Source organism: Equus asinus, chromosome 2, assembly GCF_041296235.1.
Source record: "Equus asinus isolate D_3611 breed Donkey chromosome 2, EquAss-T2T_v2, whole genome shotgun sequence".
Lineage (NCBI taxonomy): Eukaryota > Metazoa > Chordata > Mammalia > Perissodactyla > Equidae > Equus > Equus asinus.
Genome location: NC_091791.1, coordinates 153923100 through 153940514, shown reverse-complemented (window position 1 = coordinate 153940514; position 17415 = coordinate 153923100). Strand labels below are relative to the sequence as shown.

Below are 17415 nucleotides of genomic sequence, written 5' to 3'. Positions count from 1 at the left end.
CTGTGGTCAGGGCAGTGGGGCCAGGGCTTTGCCGAGGCCTCTCCTGCAGGCTGGTAATGGGGGGGGGGGGCAGTGTTAGGGGAGAGGCATTTTGCTTCTCCTTGCATGCTCTCTGGCCCACGTGGACACTGAGTCCCATGACACAGAATCCAGCTCCTCCAGCCCACCATCCTGTGGGAGGAACACTGCCCCAAATCCAAAGATGCTATTGCTGCGTAACATGTCCCAAAGAGAACCCAGCCCCGCCCTGAAGAAGCGAGAGCCAACTGAATGAACGGCCTCCCCATGGAAGAGTGACCCCGTCCTGGGCCATGCAAGCGTGCAGCAAGGAAAGAGTCCACATCCCAGGCCGGGCTGGGGCATGAGGCCGAGGCAGGCTGGACGGCTGCGTGGGACCCTGGAGCTAGGGCTTCGGCAGGTCTTAGGGCGACATTTCCTTACAGGTAGGTTCAAGAGGGCCTCATTACCAGGCTGACAACTAGGAAGACGACTCTGGGAGAAGTAGGCTGAAGTTTTCATTTTTCTCCCCTAAACTCAAGGCTGCAGAAGTTTGTGTCATGCCATACATGTGCCGTGTAGAAAATAGATTCAAGATCCTTAGCTTTTCTCCTGTGGAACCATGGAGAGCATGAAGATAGTTTCACAGAGCTAGAGTTCATCTACTTCCACCCTCCTGCCCATCCGTAAACACTCTGGGAAAGGGCACTTTGAAAATTGGGGTGTAAGGGGCAACATGGCCGGTCAAGGGGAACAGCTCCGAGAGGGCTCGGCCACCCCACTGCGGGGGGACAAGATGGGGGTGCTATGGACACAGACCCAAGGAACTCTGTGTGGGTCCTGGGAAGATACGGGTCCTCACTTGGCCGCCATCCCTCATAATATTTTCTAGCGTTTTTCTTTCCAATCAACTTTTCATGATGAATGACTTCATGTCGTAAGAGAAGAAATTAAGAAAAATGGACACATGACTTTTTTTTCTTCCCCCCAGCAGGGAAAGGATTCAGTTGCCAGACATTCTCCCACCTGAGGGCATGGGGGTAGGGGTCACACCATGAGAAGTTTCCTTCCACATAGAAACCAGAAACAGTCTGCTGGCCCTCTAAGACAGCTTTCCTACGTCTCTACGTAGACAAAACTTGGCCATATCTACATAGACACACGTTGACAAGCGTCAAAAATACATACTCATGTGATATACGTATGTGTATATATTTATCTTTATATATGACAATTGATGTTTATAAATGACTATTGAGTTAAGGGAACAAGATAATTCTGAATGGAAAACCAGCTACCTTGGCATCTCTAAACCTTTGGACAAATGAACTCTCTTCTCTGTTTGCCCTGTAGTGGACTTCACTGTGCAGTCATCAGGCGTTCACAGAACTATCTGCTCATATTACAGTACTGGAATTACAAACGTCTTTTTTCTATGTGTCTAATTAATTTAAAAGTGCTTATTAAGATTAAAAACCATATTATGCATTTACTTCTCTTAAAATGACTTAGAAAGTGAGCTTGGGAGGGTGAGGGCTGGCATCTGGATAACTGCTTCTCTAAAAGAAAAATCTTCCCTAAGTCTGTACTTCTGACCCTGATGTCACAGGGGACATCAGAAAAAAAAAATATGTAGTTTTGGAAGGCCCAGGTGGACCTGTTCTGGTTTCATTCATTTCTGATGCCGCAGGGCCCCATGCCATCAGCTGTCATCCTTTTGTCTTTTATTGCATAAATACTGGTGAAAGGCATGTGCATCCCCAAGCTGGAGCCCACACATCAGGGAGGGTGGCAGTGACCATCAGCCCCTCCACTAGACCCAGGCACTTGAGCGAGCAGTCCAGAGAGGTTTACATGGGGGAAGACCCTCCCTCAGGAGCCAGTGTCCAGGTACGTCCCCAAATCCTGCCTTGTGATGGGCATTCATGATACCAACCGCACAGCCTTTTGAAGAAAAGGTTTTATATGAAATAGTCTATCCCGTTTCTGTATAAAGGCTTTTATGTAAGAAAAAAACTGGACATAATAAAAATGCCTATTTTTTATAAAAATAGTGTCTAATGCTTGTAGACTGATGTTTTCTACCTGACAGCCCGGGGCAGGCTGGCCTCTCTTTCCCCTTTGTGTCCACAGGCCCAGGACACAGCACGCACCAAGACGTGTTTTTGCTTAATTTAAATCCTGCCGTCAACCAAGGAGAGCTAGGGACAGGGAGCTGCACTGACTGAGGCCTGAGGAGAGCCACGTCTTCTCCTTACTGTCATTAAGTATGATACATAGACGTTGCTACATAGTATTGGACAGGCCAGTAAGAAAAGCTAATCTTCAGACTTCAACATGACTTGAATACTAGAAATCTTGCCAGGGGTTAATAAAGGCTGTGAGTTCCAAATTCCTACCCGCATACAACTTTGCTGGGCGGGCCCGGGTCAGGGGGCCCTGGGAGGGCTGGTCAGGGGGTGCTGGGACAGTGGCTGTTGCTGGCTGGGCGGCGTGTTCTGCTCGAGGCTGCAGAAGGGATGGGGGGCACCCAGACATCACGCCTCCTCCTTTCAAACCTGGGGCAGCAGTCTCCTTCTCTTTGGCAGAGTTTGGACAGAACAGAAACCCTCTCTGCTCTGTTTTTTTCCACTCTGACTATAGCAGGAAACAAATAAGATCATGTTTGCTCCCTCCCAGTGCCCTCTGAGGGACAGAGAGGTTCACGATGATGAGTGGTCCAGGGAAGCCCAGCAGCCTCGGCTGCCCCAGCAGAGCCCCCAGCTCGCTCCCCGTGGCTCTGGGATTCCACAAAGCCCACCTCCCCATCTGCACCTCCCCGGACATCTCAGTACTCTTTGGTTAATTTCTCTTTCTTCTCAACCCTTCAATCTCCTTATCCAGCCCCTCTCTCCAATATTATAATAGAAACTCAGGAAATTTTAGAGGTGAAAGGACCTCATCTAGTGTCCAGTGTCTGCCCTCCCCATTCTACAGATGGGGAAACGGAGGCACAGAGAGGGCAGTGCCTTGCCCAGGGTCACTCAGTGAGTCAATGGCAGTGTGGGCCTCAGGCCCAGGTCCCCCACCTCCCACCCCCCACCCCATGTGCGGCCTGACCCTCAGGGCAGGGACTTCCTGTGAGAGGGAGGCACGAGGTGGGGGGGCAGGCTGTTGGGCAGCTCGTAGCCGTCGAGCTTGATCTTGATGAGGTGCTTGGCCAGTGCGAACTCCTCCTCGTCCAGCATGCCATCACAGTCACAGTCGGCCAGCTTCCAGATCTTGCCCAGGACGCTGTTGGGCAGCTTGGAGGTCACCATCTCCTTCTTGGCGTTGACGCCCGATATCTTGCCATTGATGGGCGACAGGGTGTAGAAGAGCTCGTCGTAGATGGGCTTGTCTTTGGCCACCACCCACTCCTCCTCGTCGGCGCCCTCCTTGGCGCCCTCCCCGTAGCCTTGGTTGAAGGGGCCCTCGGCGGTGCCGTCGAAGGCACCGCCCTGCACGAGCTGCGTGGGCATGCTCATCTCCTCCTGGCTGATGAGGCTCATCAGGGACGAGATCTTGTTGCTCAGCATGTTGTCCACGGCCTCGATCAGCTTGGGCTTCAGCGAGTGGAATTTGGTGAAGTCATAGTTCTCAAGCTGTTCCTGCAAAAGGAGAGACCACAGACTTGGTCAAGGCCCTCCTGTCGGGAAGTGAACAGAGAGAGGGATAGCTGGATGGAGATGAATTCTCCCTTAAAGGGGACATCGCAGACCCTGGGCTGTCCCAGAGCTCCCTCTTTAGTGGGGTCTCCACATCCAAACTCGCCAGATACAGGAGTGGCTTTTGGGACCAGAAACAAGACACCTGGGATGCAACGTTTTCCTCCAGGAGCTGATCTCTGCTGGCGGCAGCATGAGGGGCAGCAATCCTCTAGGGCTTGGAGACAGCTGCCTTCATCCTGCCTTTTTTTAGAGCTCTAGAGATTTAGTATTTTATCTTTTAAGGTGATTTTACAACATATTTCAGTTGATCTTCACAACAATGATAGGAATAAGGAAGGGCAGGTACTAATAACCCCGTTTTACAGAAAGCACATGAGGCGTCCTGGTGGAGTCAAGACTAGAGACCATGTAACCTGCCCTTGACTAGTGCTCTTTGTGCCGTAACGTGAAGCTGTGACAGAGGGACTTACCTAGGTAAAACAATTATTGAAGGACATTGTTTTGGGATCAGTTAAAAAAATGTAGTTTAGGGTACAAATAAGTAAAAATTGAAACTGGTAAGGGGGAGAGGAGTAGGAATGGGGAGAGCGAGTATAAATCCAGCCAATAGGGCTGTGTCACTAGCCAGGTCCAGGCAGGTCTTGGCTCCACCTCCCAGGAGACCTGGCCCGTTGGCAGATAGGGCTGCAGGACCTCAGGCTTGGAAGATGGCTCCAGGAGACACAGCAATAGCCTGGTCGGGACAGGAGCCAACTGTAGAGGCCACAGAGGCTCTGTGGAAACAGTCCTTCCTACGTTGGTTCTCCTTGGTTACTCATCCATGCATCTTTCATCCATCCATATAGTCATCCATCTAGCCATCCATCCATCTAGCCATCCTTCGTCCATCCATCTTCATCCATCCATCCACCCAACATTTATTGGTCATTTGTTTTGTGCCAGGCCCTGTTCTGGGGCTTGGGGATATAAACAAGAAAAGCCGTGGCCTCTGCCCTCAGGGAGGTTATGTCATAATAGAGGAAGGACTTTCTAGTTTTTTAGTTCCTGTCTACCTTCAAAAAGGGCTTGACTTAGCTTACAGTGAAAAAATAACATGAAATAGAAGAAAGTCAGGAGAAAAGGAAAATCCAAGTAATTAAAAGCAAGAAGGAGTGACTCCTCACATCAGACTACTCAGGTGAGAAAAGCCACTGCTCCTCAGCTGTCCCTGCTGGGGCCCCTGGCGGTCATACCCCTCGCTGTCTGAGGGAGAAACCACCTGGTCATCGCGAGAGACAAGCTTTCTCTGGCCCTGAATTGTGGGGGTCACCTGGGGCTCTTTAAGCAGGGCCTCATTGAAAAATGTCTTCAACAGCAGTTTTGCCAAATAAATGCAGAAAATTCCAGGTGTAGCAGTTTTTACATGGACTCTCTGTGAAGTATATTTCTGTTCGGACAATCCTAGATGGCCAGGGAGGGGCCAGCCAGGCTTGCAATTTCCTGGAGATGTCTCAGGGAGGGTCGAGGAAAAGAGGTTTCATATATCCCTCAGACCTGACTGTTTTGGACAGAAGTAATGCGATAGGCAGTTGGGAAAAAAGAAAACTTTATGCTGCCATAAATATCACACTTTTATTGTAAAAATCTGGGAAAAAAGTGGTAAACAAAAATAAAAATCTTAAATCACTTGTAATACCCTCACCTAGCAATAACCTCTGCTGACATTTTTTGGCATACATTTCTAGCTTTTTTTTTTTTTTTTGAGGAAGATTAGCCCTGAGCTAACATCTGCTGCCAAGCCTCCTCTTTTTGCTGAGGAAGACTGGCCCTGAGCTAACATCTGTGCCCATCTTCCTCTACTTTACATGTGGGACGCCTACCACAGCACGGCTCGCCAAGCCGCGCCATGTCCACACCCGGGATCCGAACCGGTGAACCCCAGGCCAATGAAGTGGAATGTGCGCACTTAACTGCTGCACCACCAGGCTGGCCCCTCTAGCTATTTTTATAAACACACACACTTTAACTGAAATAAGGCCCCATTGTTTAATAACTTGCATTTTTAAGAAATAAGGTATATCTTTCTGTCACATTAATTTTTATACAGCCTTATTTTTGATAGCTACATAGTACTGCACTCTATTTACTCTGTCCCATGTAGTTGGACACTTAGCTTGTTCTCAACAGAGAATCAAAATTGTGGTCTCTAGGGTGTACTGGCAGGGCAGATGTTCTGTGCTATTATTTAGAAGTGGAGCCCTGAGCTTTAAATGGTGGAGGGGACAGAGCTGAAAGCTAACCAGCCTGACATCTCTCTAGAGAGGCACCTCCAACACTCTTCTCAGTAGGAAACTCTGCGGCTGTCAAACCACACTGGGCTGGGCCAACACCCAGCATGCAGCTCGCACTCAGCTCGGACGGCTCGGGTAGCGCAGGCCTGGTTTCTCAAATGCATTCCGGTTTGTGTGTCTTCCATCCTCACTCACAGACCACAGTCACCTGCACATCCCCCCAACATCAGCACCAAACAATGCTGCCAACACTTTGGGCTCCTGCTGCCAACATCTCAGTCAGCTAAGGGAACTGAGAAGAGAAAGCTCAGGAGGCGGAGGGCAGGCAGCCTACACAAAAATCCGAGTGCTGTTGGGGTAAACAAGTCTGGATTCCCCTGGGTGCATGAACACCTACCCTATTTCCTCATGAAGGAGCCCGAGCTCTGAGCACACACAGGGCCCCTGTGTCTGGCCAAGTTGATGAATGAGGGCGGTGCCCGCCCAAACTTTCCACCCTGTGCAGGGGACGTGGCTTCAGACTGCAAACCTCTGGAAAACTGGCAAGAGGAAATGGGCACATATTTGCAGGGGTGGACAGGAAGGAGCAGAGCCATTCCTGCCCCAGAGGCACTTGGGAAATAAGCCCTACACTCTGATCCCTGGGGTACCCGCCTCCCAAGGGCTCACAGGGAGTATGGGATACAAGGTAAACCACTGCCATCCCTGCCCCTCACAGGGTGACTCCAGAACAGAAGTCTTATTGAATGAATACTTGATGAATACTCACTGGGGAATTTAAAGATTTCCCGTCAGCAATTATATCCGTCAGAGCCACCAAGCCCCAGATTCTGGAACTGCTCCTTCACCACAGCCTCCAGCCCAGCCGCCCGGGGCTGTCCCTTGCCCACTTACTGCCAACATTCTCCAGAAGTAGTTTCAAATCCACGGGAGGGTTTGAGCAGATGGGGATGGCTCTGCTGCCCTCTGCTGTTGAAAAGCTGCCAACTCATCAGCTGTGGGGGCCAAATTGTCCGAGCAGGAGGACACCTAAGTCAGCAATCAAGGTGGCCTCGCCAGGGCTCGCCTCAATCTCCAGTACAGACACATCCGTGCAGTAAATTAGATTCCCTCCCCAGAGCGTGCAGGGCAGGCGCAGGCAGATTCACCAGCAGGTTGTGGGCCTCTCCCTGCACCAGCCAAAAGCCTTCAAAAGACACCTGGCTGATTGCTGTGGCTAAGAGGTGCCCTGGTCACCTTGGTCCACGAGAGCACAGCAAGAGAGAGACTTAAGGCTGGCATCAGTGAGCTCTCCGAGTGACCCTGAGATGTACAAAGATCATAATAAAGTCATCGCTAAGCATATGCCCCCACGGCTGTCCCAGACACAGTCGATAGGAGGTTGAAGGCCTGTGTTGGAGGGGATGTCAGATGTTCATCGGACTCAGGGATGACAGAGGCCCTGACCCACACCATGATCCCCCCAAAGCTTCCCGGGTGACAGAAAACCAGCCTGAAGCATCAGATGCCAGTAAGCAGCCCTCCAGGCTCCAGGCCTGCCATGTTAAGCGGGCATTCCCTGAGGGACTGGGGTGGTGTGATCAGGGCTTGGCCGGCTTCCCAAGGAAGAATCCTCTTCCAGCTTCCAGGGGTCTGCTCGGGAAACCGCTGGTCAATAAGCCCTGTGGGAGTCAGGGCTGGGTCAGGGTCTCAGAAACTCACTGCCTAGAGCCTGCTACGATACAAACATACACTCGCTTATTAATTAACTCGCTAATGCCTCCTTATTGAGCACCTGTGACACCCCAGGTGCTGGGGATACGGCCGTGAACAGGACCTGAGTCACCGGTCTCATGGAACCACAGCCTAAAACAGGAGAGAGACACTAAATAGTAGACACTGAATACGTTAATTAATTAATTACACTAAAGCACAACAGTGCTGTGTCATAACATGGAGCACACGTCCCAACAAGGGGCTTTGCTGCCAAAACTTCACTGCCAGCCACAGCCATAGTGGCAGAGACTGTGACCCCAAATGGATGCTCCACAGGGCCAAGGGTTTTTATTTTTGTTATTGGTTCATTTTTGCTCATGGACTTCTTCCAGCGGCCTAGAACAGTGCCTGGCCATAGAAGGATTAATTGATATTTCTTAGATGAATGAATAAATGAATACAGGGCCATGGGCCACCTGTCAGGTGGGACTCCTCGGTCCCAGCCCTAGGGTGCTCAGGGGTCTGTGAAGGTGCTGAGGCACCCGGGGTGGGGCCTGACCCACAGGGTTCTCAGTGAAGGTTTGGGCCCTTCCTGTATCGTCCAGCTAAACAGGCCGTGGCTGCACCTGAGGTGAGGGGGCACACAGCTTCCTTGTTTTCTTCCCCAGGGACTGACCCTCTGTCCCAGCTCTGAGAGGCCTGGATGTCCTCTGACCCAGCCAGGCGGAGGCTAACGTGGCCACGAGCAGCTCTGGTCGCAGAGTTGGCTCCCTATGTTATGGGGTTCACCTGGGGATGGGCCAGTGAAGCCCTGAAAGGGAGGGTGCAGTGGCCCCCTGATGGGCTAGGTGGTGCCTCAGTTCTCGGGAGCCCCATCTCTTTGTGGACGGGTCACCGTGGTAGCCTCTTTAGGCTAATGAGCCACAGAAGCCCCATTAGGCCCTCGTGTGCATTGTGTATTTATTCATAGCTTTCATTTCAGTCGAGAAACCCATTTCCCTTCAAAAATATCTGAAGGATGCAAGGAAACAGTTGTCTTTCAGTTTGGTCATGGGGTGCAGGCCACAACCGAGGGTGTGAAAGTGGAGCCTGCTCAGGAAGGCCACTCCAAGAGGCCCCAGGAGCCTGCAAACGCACTGTCTCGTGACTACAATAAAAACCCCGATTCATTCTCTGAGGATGCGAATACCTATTTCTAGAAGAAAAAGATGTTTCTGTATTTATTTTGAAGCCAATTAAATCGCATTTGACCAGATCATACATCCCAGATGCAGGCACCCTGAGCCCTGCCATCAAGATGGTAAGTGTAACCCACTCCTGTCTGAGTGTCTCCTTTCCATAAGGCTTACATTAACAACACCCTCAGGATGGAAGCTTCCCCTCCTGCAGCCGCTCGATCCTTGCCTCCACTGCTTGACCCTTCTTCCTCCTCCTCCTCCTCCTCCTCTCCCCTCCTGAGGCAGGCAGGCAGCTCACAGGCCCGGCCTCCCAGCTGCGTATTTTAAGTTGAACTCTCCGTTCAGTGCCGTCTCTCTCTGGGGCTCAAAGCAGAAGGCCGTCACCCATCTCCAGGGTGCAGCCAGGCTGCAGGCCTGCTTGGTCCAGCCTACATAGTATTCTTTGGAAGTTTGAGCCAAAATTTGAAAACCAGGTGACTTTACGTACAAATCCAGATTTCCAGCTTCTGGGGAACCATTCAGGCCCACGGTCCCAAAGGGCAGCGGCCACTGGCAGGGCAGGACTTCTCACCGAGGTGGGGCCTGCCCTCCCCTGTCTGCACCCCACCCCCGCCGTCTGCTCCCACAAGTTCCCATTGCACTCGCAGAATTGTTTTCTTCCTGGAAGAGACTATTGGAACCCACATCTCTATCACAGGTCAGAGAATAAGGTGGTCAGAGAGGGCGGCATGGTTTCTCTTCGCGTGGCCTGCCTGTTCACGTTACCAGCTGCTGGCTGCAGGCATCTGAGTTGATGTTGCCTGCTTTCCAGAGAGGACTGTGGCCTCCAGTGCAGCTGGCTTCTTGCACTGGACAAGAAAGTGGTCAGTCTGGCCCTGGAAGGAGCCAGGTGGAATGGCCTCGCTCGGGAAGACATGGTCAGTATGGCTATGGGCATCTAACACCACTGTAGCGGGGTGGACACCCTGGTCAGGCCAAAGCAGCTGAATGCAGCACCCAATCGGGCTCATCTGAGGCTGCCCGACACAGCTCAGGGAGACCCTGAAATCAGGCCAAAGGCTGCCCAATGCTGACCTCTAAGCAAAATCCTCAGTGAGCACAGCTTGCTGTGTCCGGCAAAGTCCAGCCATGTCCACAAACCCCCATCCCTCTGTCTGGGCCCCTGAGCCTGCAGCAGCAACGCTGCCTGAGCACATAATCCCACAGCGCTTGGCAGCGCTGGGCAGGGCTGGCTTGAGGAGACCGCCTGAGGTGACCTTCAAGGTCCCTCTCAGCTCTAATTCCCTTAAGGTTCCGGGATTCTGCAAAACAGGTGTCACCTCAACGTCAAATCAACCTTGAACATAGTCTGAGAGGGCTGCTCATCTGACTTTTTCATGTGAGCTTGATATTGACCCTGATATCAGTTTCCCCACATTAAACTCAGCATATATGGGGTTAAAACCAAAACACTCATTCCCTGCTTACTCTCTGGCTTCCTGGCTCCAGAATCCACTATCCTCCATGGAGACAGACACCGCCAAGGACAAGCACCTGGACTATCTCCTCCCGCAAAGAGATACGGGCTGGTGGGAAAGCGGCTGACCAGCAAGGTCATGAGCTCCCACTTCTCTGCAAGTGTCTCAAGGCCAAAGACAGGCTGGTGGGAAAGCTCTGACCAGCAAGGCCATACGCTTCCCCTCCCCTACTAAAGCCCCAAATAAAAACCCTTCCTTTTAGCTTTTTGGGGAGTTTGGGATTTCAGCGTTAGCTGCCCTCTCTCCTTGCTCAGCGCTGTGCAGAAATAAAGTTCCTACTTTCTTCCACGACCCCCGGTGTCAGAGATTGGCTTGCTGCGCAATGGGTGAGCAAACTCACTTCAGGTTTGGTAACAAGCTTAATCTACTTCTGGAAATGTGTCCCTTTTTGCTTAAATGTTTTGGGAGGCAGGCAATTTCTCCTTTATTCACAGGAGCCTATGATCATGGATCAGCATTGGGAAGATGAATTCATTGCGGTCTCCATCCTAAACCATGGAACCCTCAAGTGGACCCAGCAACCAGCCGGACAGGGTGGCAGTGCCTCTCCGCCCCCCTTCCCTGACATTGTAATGGGCTCCCAGTACCTGCATGGCCTTGACCTCGGGGAAGTCCCCGGCGGAAATCTGGTACTCCCGCTGCAGCTGGATGTAGATTTCTGGCAACCTGCTGATGAGCTCTCTCTTCTTGTTTTCCTTTCCAAATACGCTGGGCATCTCCTTCTTCAGGTAGCTGATGATGTAGGCATGTACCTGAAGGGGTATATGTCAGTGAGACATGCCATTTAGAACTGCACCAGAGGGACAAACAAGATGGCTTCCCATATGCATCATAACACATAACAGGCACCCCACAGAGCCATGGTCCTCAGGACAGGAGGAGGGTGAGGATTCGAGGAGAGGATGAGGAAAAATTACAAGCCTGATTTTGGGCATGTAGGACGTGAAGGATGTGAGGGACAGTGAGGTGAGCTGTCTCAGGGTGTCTGGAACGCAGGCCCAGAGCTCCAGGGGGAGCTGGAGTAGAGGTGGTGGCCAGAGCCACGAATGAATGAGACCACCCAGGGAAAGTGAGCAGAGAAAACCCCATCACTAAGGGCCAGGAGGAGGAGCCAGAAAAAGACGTTGGGAGGTGGCATGTGATCAGAGCTATGGGAGGATGAATCTAGAGGAGAGGTGACATCTGAGTCAGGCCTTGAAGAACAGGTAGGATGTGTGGGTGAGGGGAGGGATGTGGCAGCCCAGGGGAGGGAAGAACACAGATGGAGGTAACACACTGAGGGCAGCGTCATGTACGTGGCTGCAATGCAGGCTTAGAAGGTGGGGAAGATGGGCTGCATTTAGACTCTGCTTGGTGGGTGCTAGGAGCCAATGGAGGATTTAGAACAGCTTTGCTAACCTAACATTGTACTAGTGACAGTTCTGGGAGACTGGAGAGGCCAGAATAATGCCGAGAGCTCCCTGCTTTCCAGGTAGGCTGGTGATGCTTGGCTGGGGACGGGGTGGGGTGAGGTAGGGTTGCAGAGAGAATTTCCCTTGTAACCTTGTCCTAAAATGCATCCCCAAGGAAGGGCAACTGACTTGGGGAAGTTCCATGGCTGTGCTCAGTTGTGCCTCTGAGTGGCCATTCCATGTCTGTGTAGAGAGGAGCAGTATGGTGGGGGGGAGTTGGGGGGGGGGCGGGAGGGGTGGTGGGCTGGGCGGGAGCAGTCTTAGTTCTGCTGATTAACCAGAAGACCTAAAGGAAAGTTTCACCAGGGTCGGTGCCTGGGAACACCAAGAAACGAAACTTAGGGCTGACGTAAACGGCTGATCTGCAGAAATCTGTGCCCAATGAACAGTGAGATGAGAATTGCCATAATGTCCCTGTGGACAGTTTAGACCCCGAGATCGCTACAGGTGGCACTAAAGTCATTTCTGCGTAAGACCAGCTGCCTGGGACCAGGCTGCTCAGCAGAAGCTCCCTGTGGGAGAGGGACCCCCAGTGCGCGAGGGGGGAAGCCCCGGAAACCCTGATCGCCTGGGGGTGGAAGGCCCGGGACTGTTCCCGAGGGGTGGTGAATCCCACTGGGAGGGCTCTGCTTGGTCTGCGTCACCCCGTCCCTAAATCTCCACTCTTCTGCGGATTTCCAACTTTAGGACATTAAGACATGTTCATTACAAAAGTGCTCTTTGTCTATCTCGAATCCTACAGAGTAATTGAGAAGTCAAGAAAATAACTAAAACAAGAAAGGACGAAAAACAGAGCAGTGATTACAAAAAGAAAATGACTGTGTGGCTATGGAAAATCCTATTAAAGAAAACAGACTTCTACTGTAATCTTGTGGGAGAATGGAAATTAAATAAAGGGGTAAGCAGACACCTTCCATAGCTCAGCGGAGGGCCTCTGGTATGGATACCCACCGGGCACAGCCAAAAACACTGTGCTAAGATCTGAAACTAAAATAGGTGCACAATGCAAATGCTGGCATGATCGGACCAGACACTGCTACCCTCTCCATCTGGATAAAGGACATGTCAACATGAGCACACATCGTAGCTGTTGCTACAAGTATAGATTGGGAGAGATGCTTCTAAACACTTCTGTCACTAGTAAACTTGTTTATTTCCTTATTTTTCAAATTGAAACAACTTAAAATATTTATACAATTCTTTGAGACAGCTGGAGAAACCCAAAGTTTGGGAATCTTTTATTTAGAGGGATGGGCTTTAACTGCATTCTTGAAGATATGAGGAATAAGTGGTGAGATTGACGACTGACTTGCCTCGGAGAGTGAACACCTGGCTGGGGGAGGGCCTTGTGCAGAGATGAAGGACTTGGAGCAGCTGCGTATACCAGGGAGAACCAGTTGCTCATCGGCTGTCCTTGCGTCATCTCCTTGGCTCGGCCCTCCTGGAACCTCTGGACTGGGCCTGGGGGTACCTCTCCCTTCCATGCTCAGGCCTGCCCTGCCCTGGAGCCAGCCCCAACTGAAGCGGGAAGTCCCATAGCTGCTCAGTCTCCCAGCTGCAAAGGTTTCTTACTGTGAGCGCCCCCACCCTTCCTCACCTCCCAGCTCAGGCCGGGGGCAGCAGGGTTCCCCATGACCCCTCACCACCTACTAGAGTGGTACTGCAGGGCTGCCAGGTCCCTGCTCAGGGAAGGCTGACTCCCCACCCAGCTCCCAGCCCCCCTAGGACTGGCACCCTCTTCCTGAGCACTGAGCACTGCCTGGGGCCCAGAAGCCTGCTTTAGCTGCGCTAAAGTGCAGGGGTGTGCACCTGCCACAGCTCTCCACCACCGCCTGGCACCTGCTCCCTCATCTCAGCCCTTGTGGTGTGCGCTGGCTGATGACTGAGGCTGCAGGTTAATGGGCCGCCCCTGGACACCAGGCCTCCAGTGCCCTGCCATGACCGGCGCAGTTCTTGTGCCAGGCTCAACTCCCTCCTCCTCCCACCTGCCTGGCACTACCTGAGTCATGACCCTCAAGTGACCTACTCATGCTGCAGGCTACTCTCAGCCTCCACCTCCACATCCAGGAAGTTCCATTGGCCTGATCTGTGGAAGTCTCCAGTTGTACTGCCTCTGCATGGCCACCCACCTCCTGCCCTTCCCTGGGCATCCTAAGACAGTAATCTGGGGTCAGGTTCTATGCATGGGCCTTGTCCCTAAGAAGTCTATCAAGTTACAAGGTAAATTATCATCCTCAGGATCATGGAGCATTAAATCTGGAAGGAACCCCATATATCTGACTGAACTCCAGGTTCTAGGAAATTCAGATGACCTACTCAAGGTCACACAGCTAGTGTGGAGATGCAGAGCTGGCACTAACATTTAACTGTCCTTATAGAATTAATTGCTTTCTGCGGGTATGAATTAAAAATCTTACTGAAGCTGTTGAAAATCTGGAATTCAAAATGCACTGTGTCCTATGGCACAACAGTGTGGGAAACTCCGACGTCTGGCTTCTGACTGTTCCTAACTCCCAGGGGAGCTTTGGAGAGGTGATTTGCTCTCCCCTCCCCATACACGAAACAGACACGCCATGGCACACACCATCATGAACGCCACACAGGATGTGGGTAGGCTGCAATCTTCTGGCAGGACGGCACCTCATAATTTCCTAAGGACTCTTGGTAAACACTGGGGACGGCCTGGATGACTGAAATTCCCAGTCAACTTCAAAAGCTCACTCCTGCCCTAATGTGTTGAAGACGCCTCTCCAAATAAATGCAGGAGTGGGGCCAGACCTGGCGATGTCTCCAGGGAAGGAGGTGGAAACAGTGTGAGAACTTTTGTTCTTATAATGAGAGAAAACTAATGGAGAAAAGGAATAGGAAGGAGAAGATAGGAGAAAAGGGAGCGGGAGAGGCAGGACGAGACCTAGTGTGGAAGGTCAGGGTCAGGCCCTGCCACCACCGTCCACTCACTGAGCTGCGTGAGTCATCTAATTCCCACCTCAGCTTGCTCATCCTCGAACTGGAAATCACACCCTCACCTCACAGGCTTGTTACTAGGAGAATCAAAAGAGATCACGCATGTGATTGCACTTTGTCTACTAGCAGGAGGAGTGAAAAATGTCATTGACTAATAGTCAAAGGCCAACAGCTGGAGGGGTAGTAACACCAGAGAAGGCTTGTGGCTACTTAGTCCTCACTGAATAACTAACAAACTCTATATATTTGAATAGTAATATGATGAATTAGGGTCCCACATGCTTCCTTCACAAGTGAATGACACTGAACCCTGGAGGCTTTCGAACATTCTTATCTTGTCCAATTCGCCCTTTGCCTTGTATAAAACTGGAAAAGCCCCAACTCATCCAAGGGTGAGGGCTGGGAGTAAATCAAATGGATCAGAAAGTCAATTTTTCCCTGGGCTGGTAACTCAATGAGCAGAAAGAGATGTCCTCCCCTGTAAATGAACACAAATTTGTAGTTCATGTGCACACTCTGCCACAATCTCATTAATCATGTCCAGAGACAAGTGTTTATACATACGCAAGACTGAGAAGCATGTACTCAGAATGAGAGTGGATAAACTCACCCTGGCTTGGAGGGCAACCCCCAGCAGCAAGTGCTGGAAGCTTCCAGTGCTCATGGTCAGTAGCAATGGAAATGCTCACAGAATTTGGATACTGGGGAGCAGTTTGGGGAAAGTCAGGCTGAGAAAACACAGTTCTACACCGGGGGCAGCCTCATCTGCAAGCTTACCACGACCTGTGGGAGACCTGTGTCTTTGTAGGCTCAGCCGGAAACTTGCATAGAGCATTTAACATCAGGGGATCAGCATATTTTAAAAGTGGGTTTATGATGATATAAAAAATCCAGTTCATAAACTAAAGACCCAAAAGATGAACCCATGTGGTAGTAAGAATTTGAGACTGCGAGAGGCAGAGAAAAGCGGCTGGTTGGTTCCCACTCAAGCAGGGGTTTGTTATTCTGTGGAAACAAAGCTAGCACCAATAGCATACGTGACCCTGAAGAACCTTAGGGGACTGAGGTGGCCCACCCAATCACTGACCTTCAAAGAGACAGGCTTCCTACACGGACGCAAGCACTGACACACATTCACAGCAGCTTGGGGCTGCTGACTGAGCTGTTTTTGTTTGTTTGTTTTTTGAGAAAGATAAGCCCTAATATCTGCCGCCAATCCTCCTCTTTTGGCTGAGGAAGCTTGGCCCTGAGCTAACATCTGTGCCAGCCTTCCCCTATTTTATATGTGGGACACCCGCCACAGCATGGCTTGATGAGTGGTGTGTAGGTCCGAGCCTGGGATCTGAACTGGTGAACCCCAGGCCGCTGAAGCGGAGTGTGCAAACTTAACCACTATGCCACAGGGTCGGCCCTGACTGAGCTGCTTTTAAAAGCCCCATGGTGGACTAGGCATTAAAGGGGTCATCATCAGCCACTGTAGAATGATTCTCAACACAGCTTAGCCCAGGTCCATTTGGTGATTCTCAAAATGCCTAGCTTCCCCACAGAAGGAACTGGCAGTGCAGATGGAGCGGAAGGCTGGGCTCTGCATGTTACACGTGACTAAGAGGAGAACATGCTTTGAAGACGAAACTAACTCCACAGAACTATAGTAAACTCCCTAAATCACTGACCTCGCCTTTTCATCCTCATTTTTAGTTGTTCCTTCCTCAAATGTTGACTCATTTTTTGTTGGAAAAAATCTCCAGATGGGGAGGACCTTTCCTATCCTTGGGCAACGTGTTTATAAAGGCTGAGGTCCAACGGTGAACTTGCCTTGTTTTTTACTTTTGTTTAGCTTATCCCATAAAATACTATTACTCGGAGTTTCTTTAATTTGGCTATTTTAATTATAGCTGAATAAAACTAACTTATATTTTCTAAACTGTTTTTTGGGCTTTCCTCAAATAGCTTACACTAAAGAATCATAAGATGAACCTTGACTGGCATCTTAGATTATGAACAGTCTTCAGAGAAGGATGTTCACGGACATCAGAAGGTGTGATCTTTGGGGCTAACCACAAACCCACTCTAAAGGTTTCCTGTTCCTTGAAAGAGAGAGTTGTGAAAAAACATGTAAACAGAAAAAGCACGGAAATCATTAAATTTCAAGACAGCTTTGGCAAGGGTGCCATTTTTCATATCATTAAAGTGTCATCTTCATGACACCTTGAGTCTGATTACAGTAGAACCCAGCAGGACGTTAAAGACAAACTTATTTTATTTCTAGATGGTCCATGGATTCTGCCTGATTATGGTGTTTTATAGACATACTCCACACCCCAACTCAGATCTGACATCTCCTAGGTGACATCTGAAAACTTACCCTTTGCATGCTTTCAAAATGTCAGCTCGATAAACCTCTGCACTTTGTAGGGTTTATGTTGATGGAGAATTTTATGGAATAAAAAGAATGACAGATTCATGCAGAAAGCAAGGACACAGCAAAGAGCGACAGATACCGTCTACTCTGGATTTCAGGGGAACACTTTCTGGATGAAGGAGTCAAGACTGACTGGGGTTTGAATCTATATTTTGCAACTTACAGGCTGTGAAGCCTTGGGCAAGTTACTTCGCCTCTCTGAGCTTCAGTTCCCTCCCGTGAGAAATTAAGA

General features: G+C 50.6%; 1 protein-coding gene across 1 annotated transcript in view; it reads right to left on the bottom strand.

Annotated features, from left to right (window-relative positions):
• Positions 1–1191: 1191 nt before the first annotated feature.
• The window catches only part of EHD4 (EH domain containing 4), a 74139-nt gene continuing 57915 nt past the window's right edge, over positions 1192–17415 (bottom strand). Inside the window, exons 5-6 of the mRNA XM_014857326.3 lie at positions 10934–11098; positions 1192–3626 (exon numbers count right to left, since the gene is read on the bottom strand). Coding sequence (XP_014712812.1) covers positions 3099–3626; positions 10934–11098 — 693 coding nt within the window. The 3' untranslated portion in view covers positions 1192–3098. The remainder of the gene's footprint in view (positions 3627–10933; positions 11099–17415) is intronic.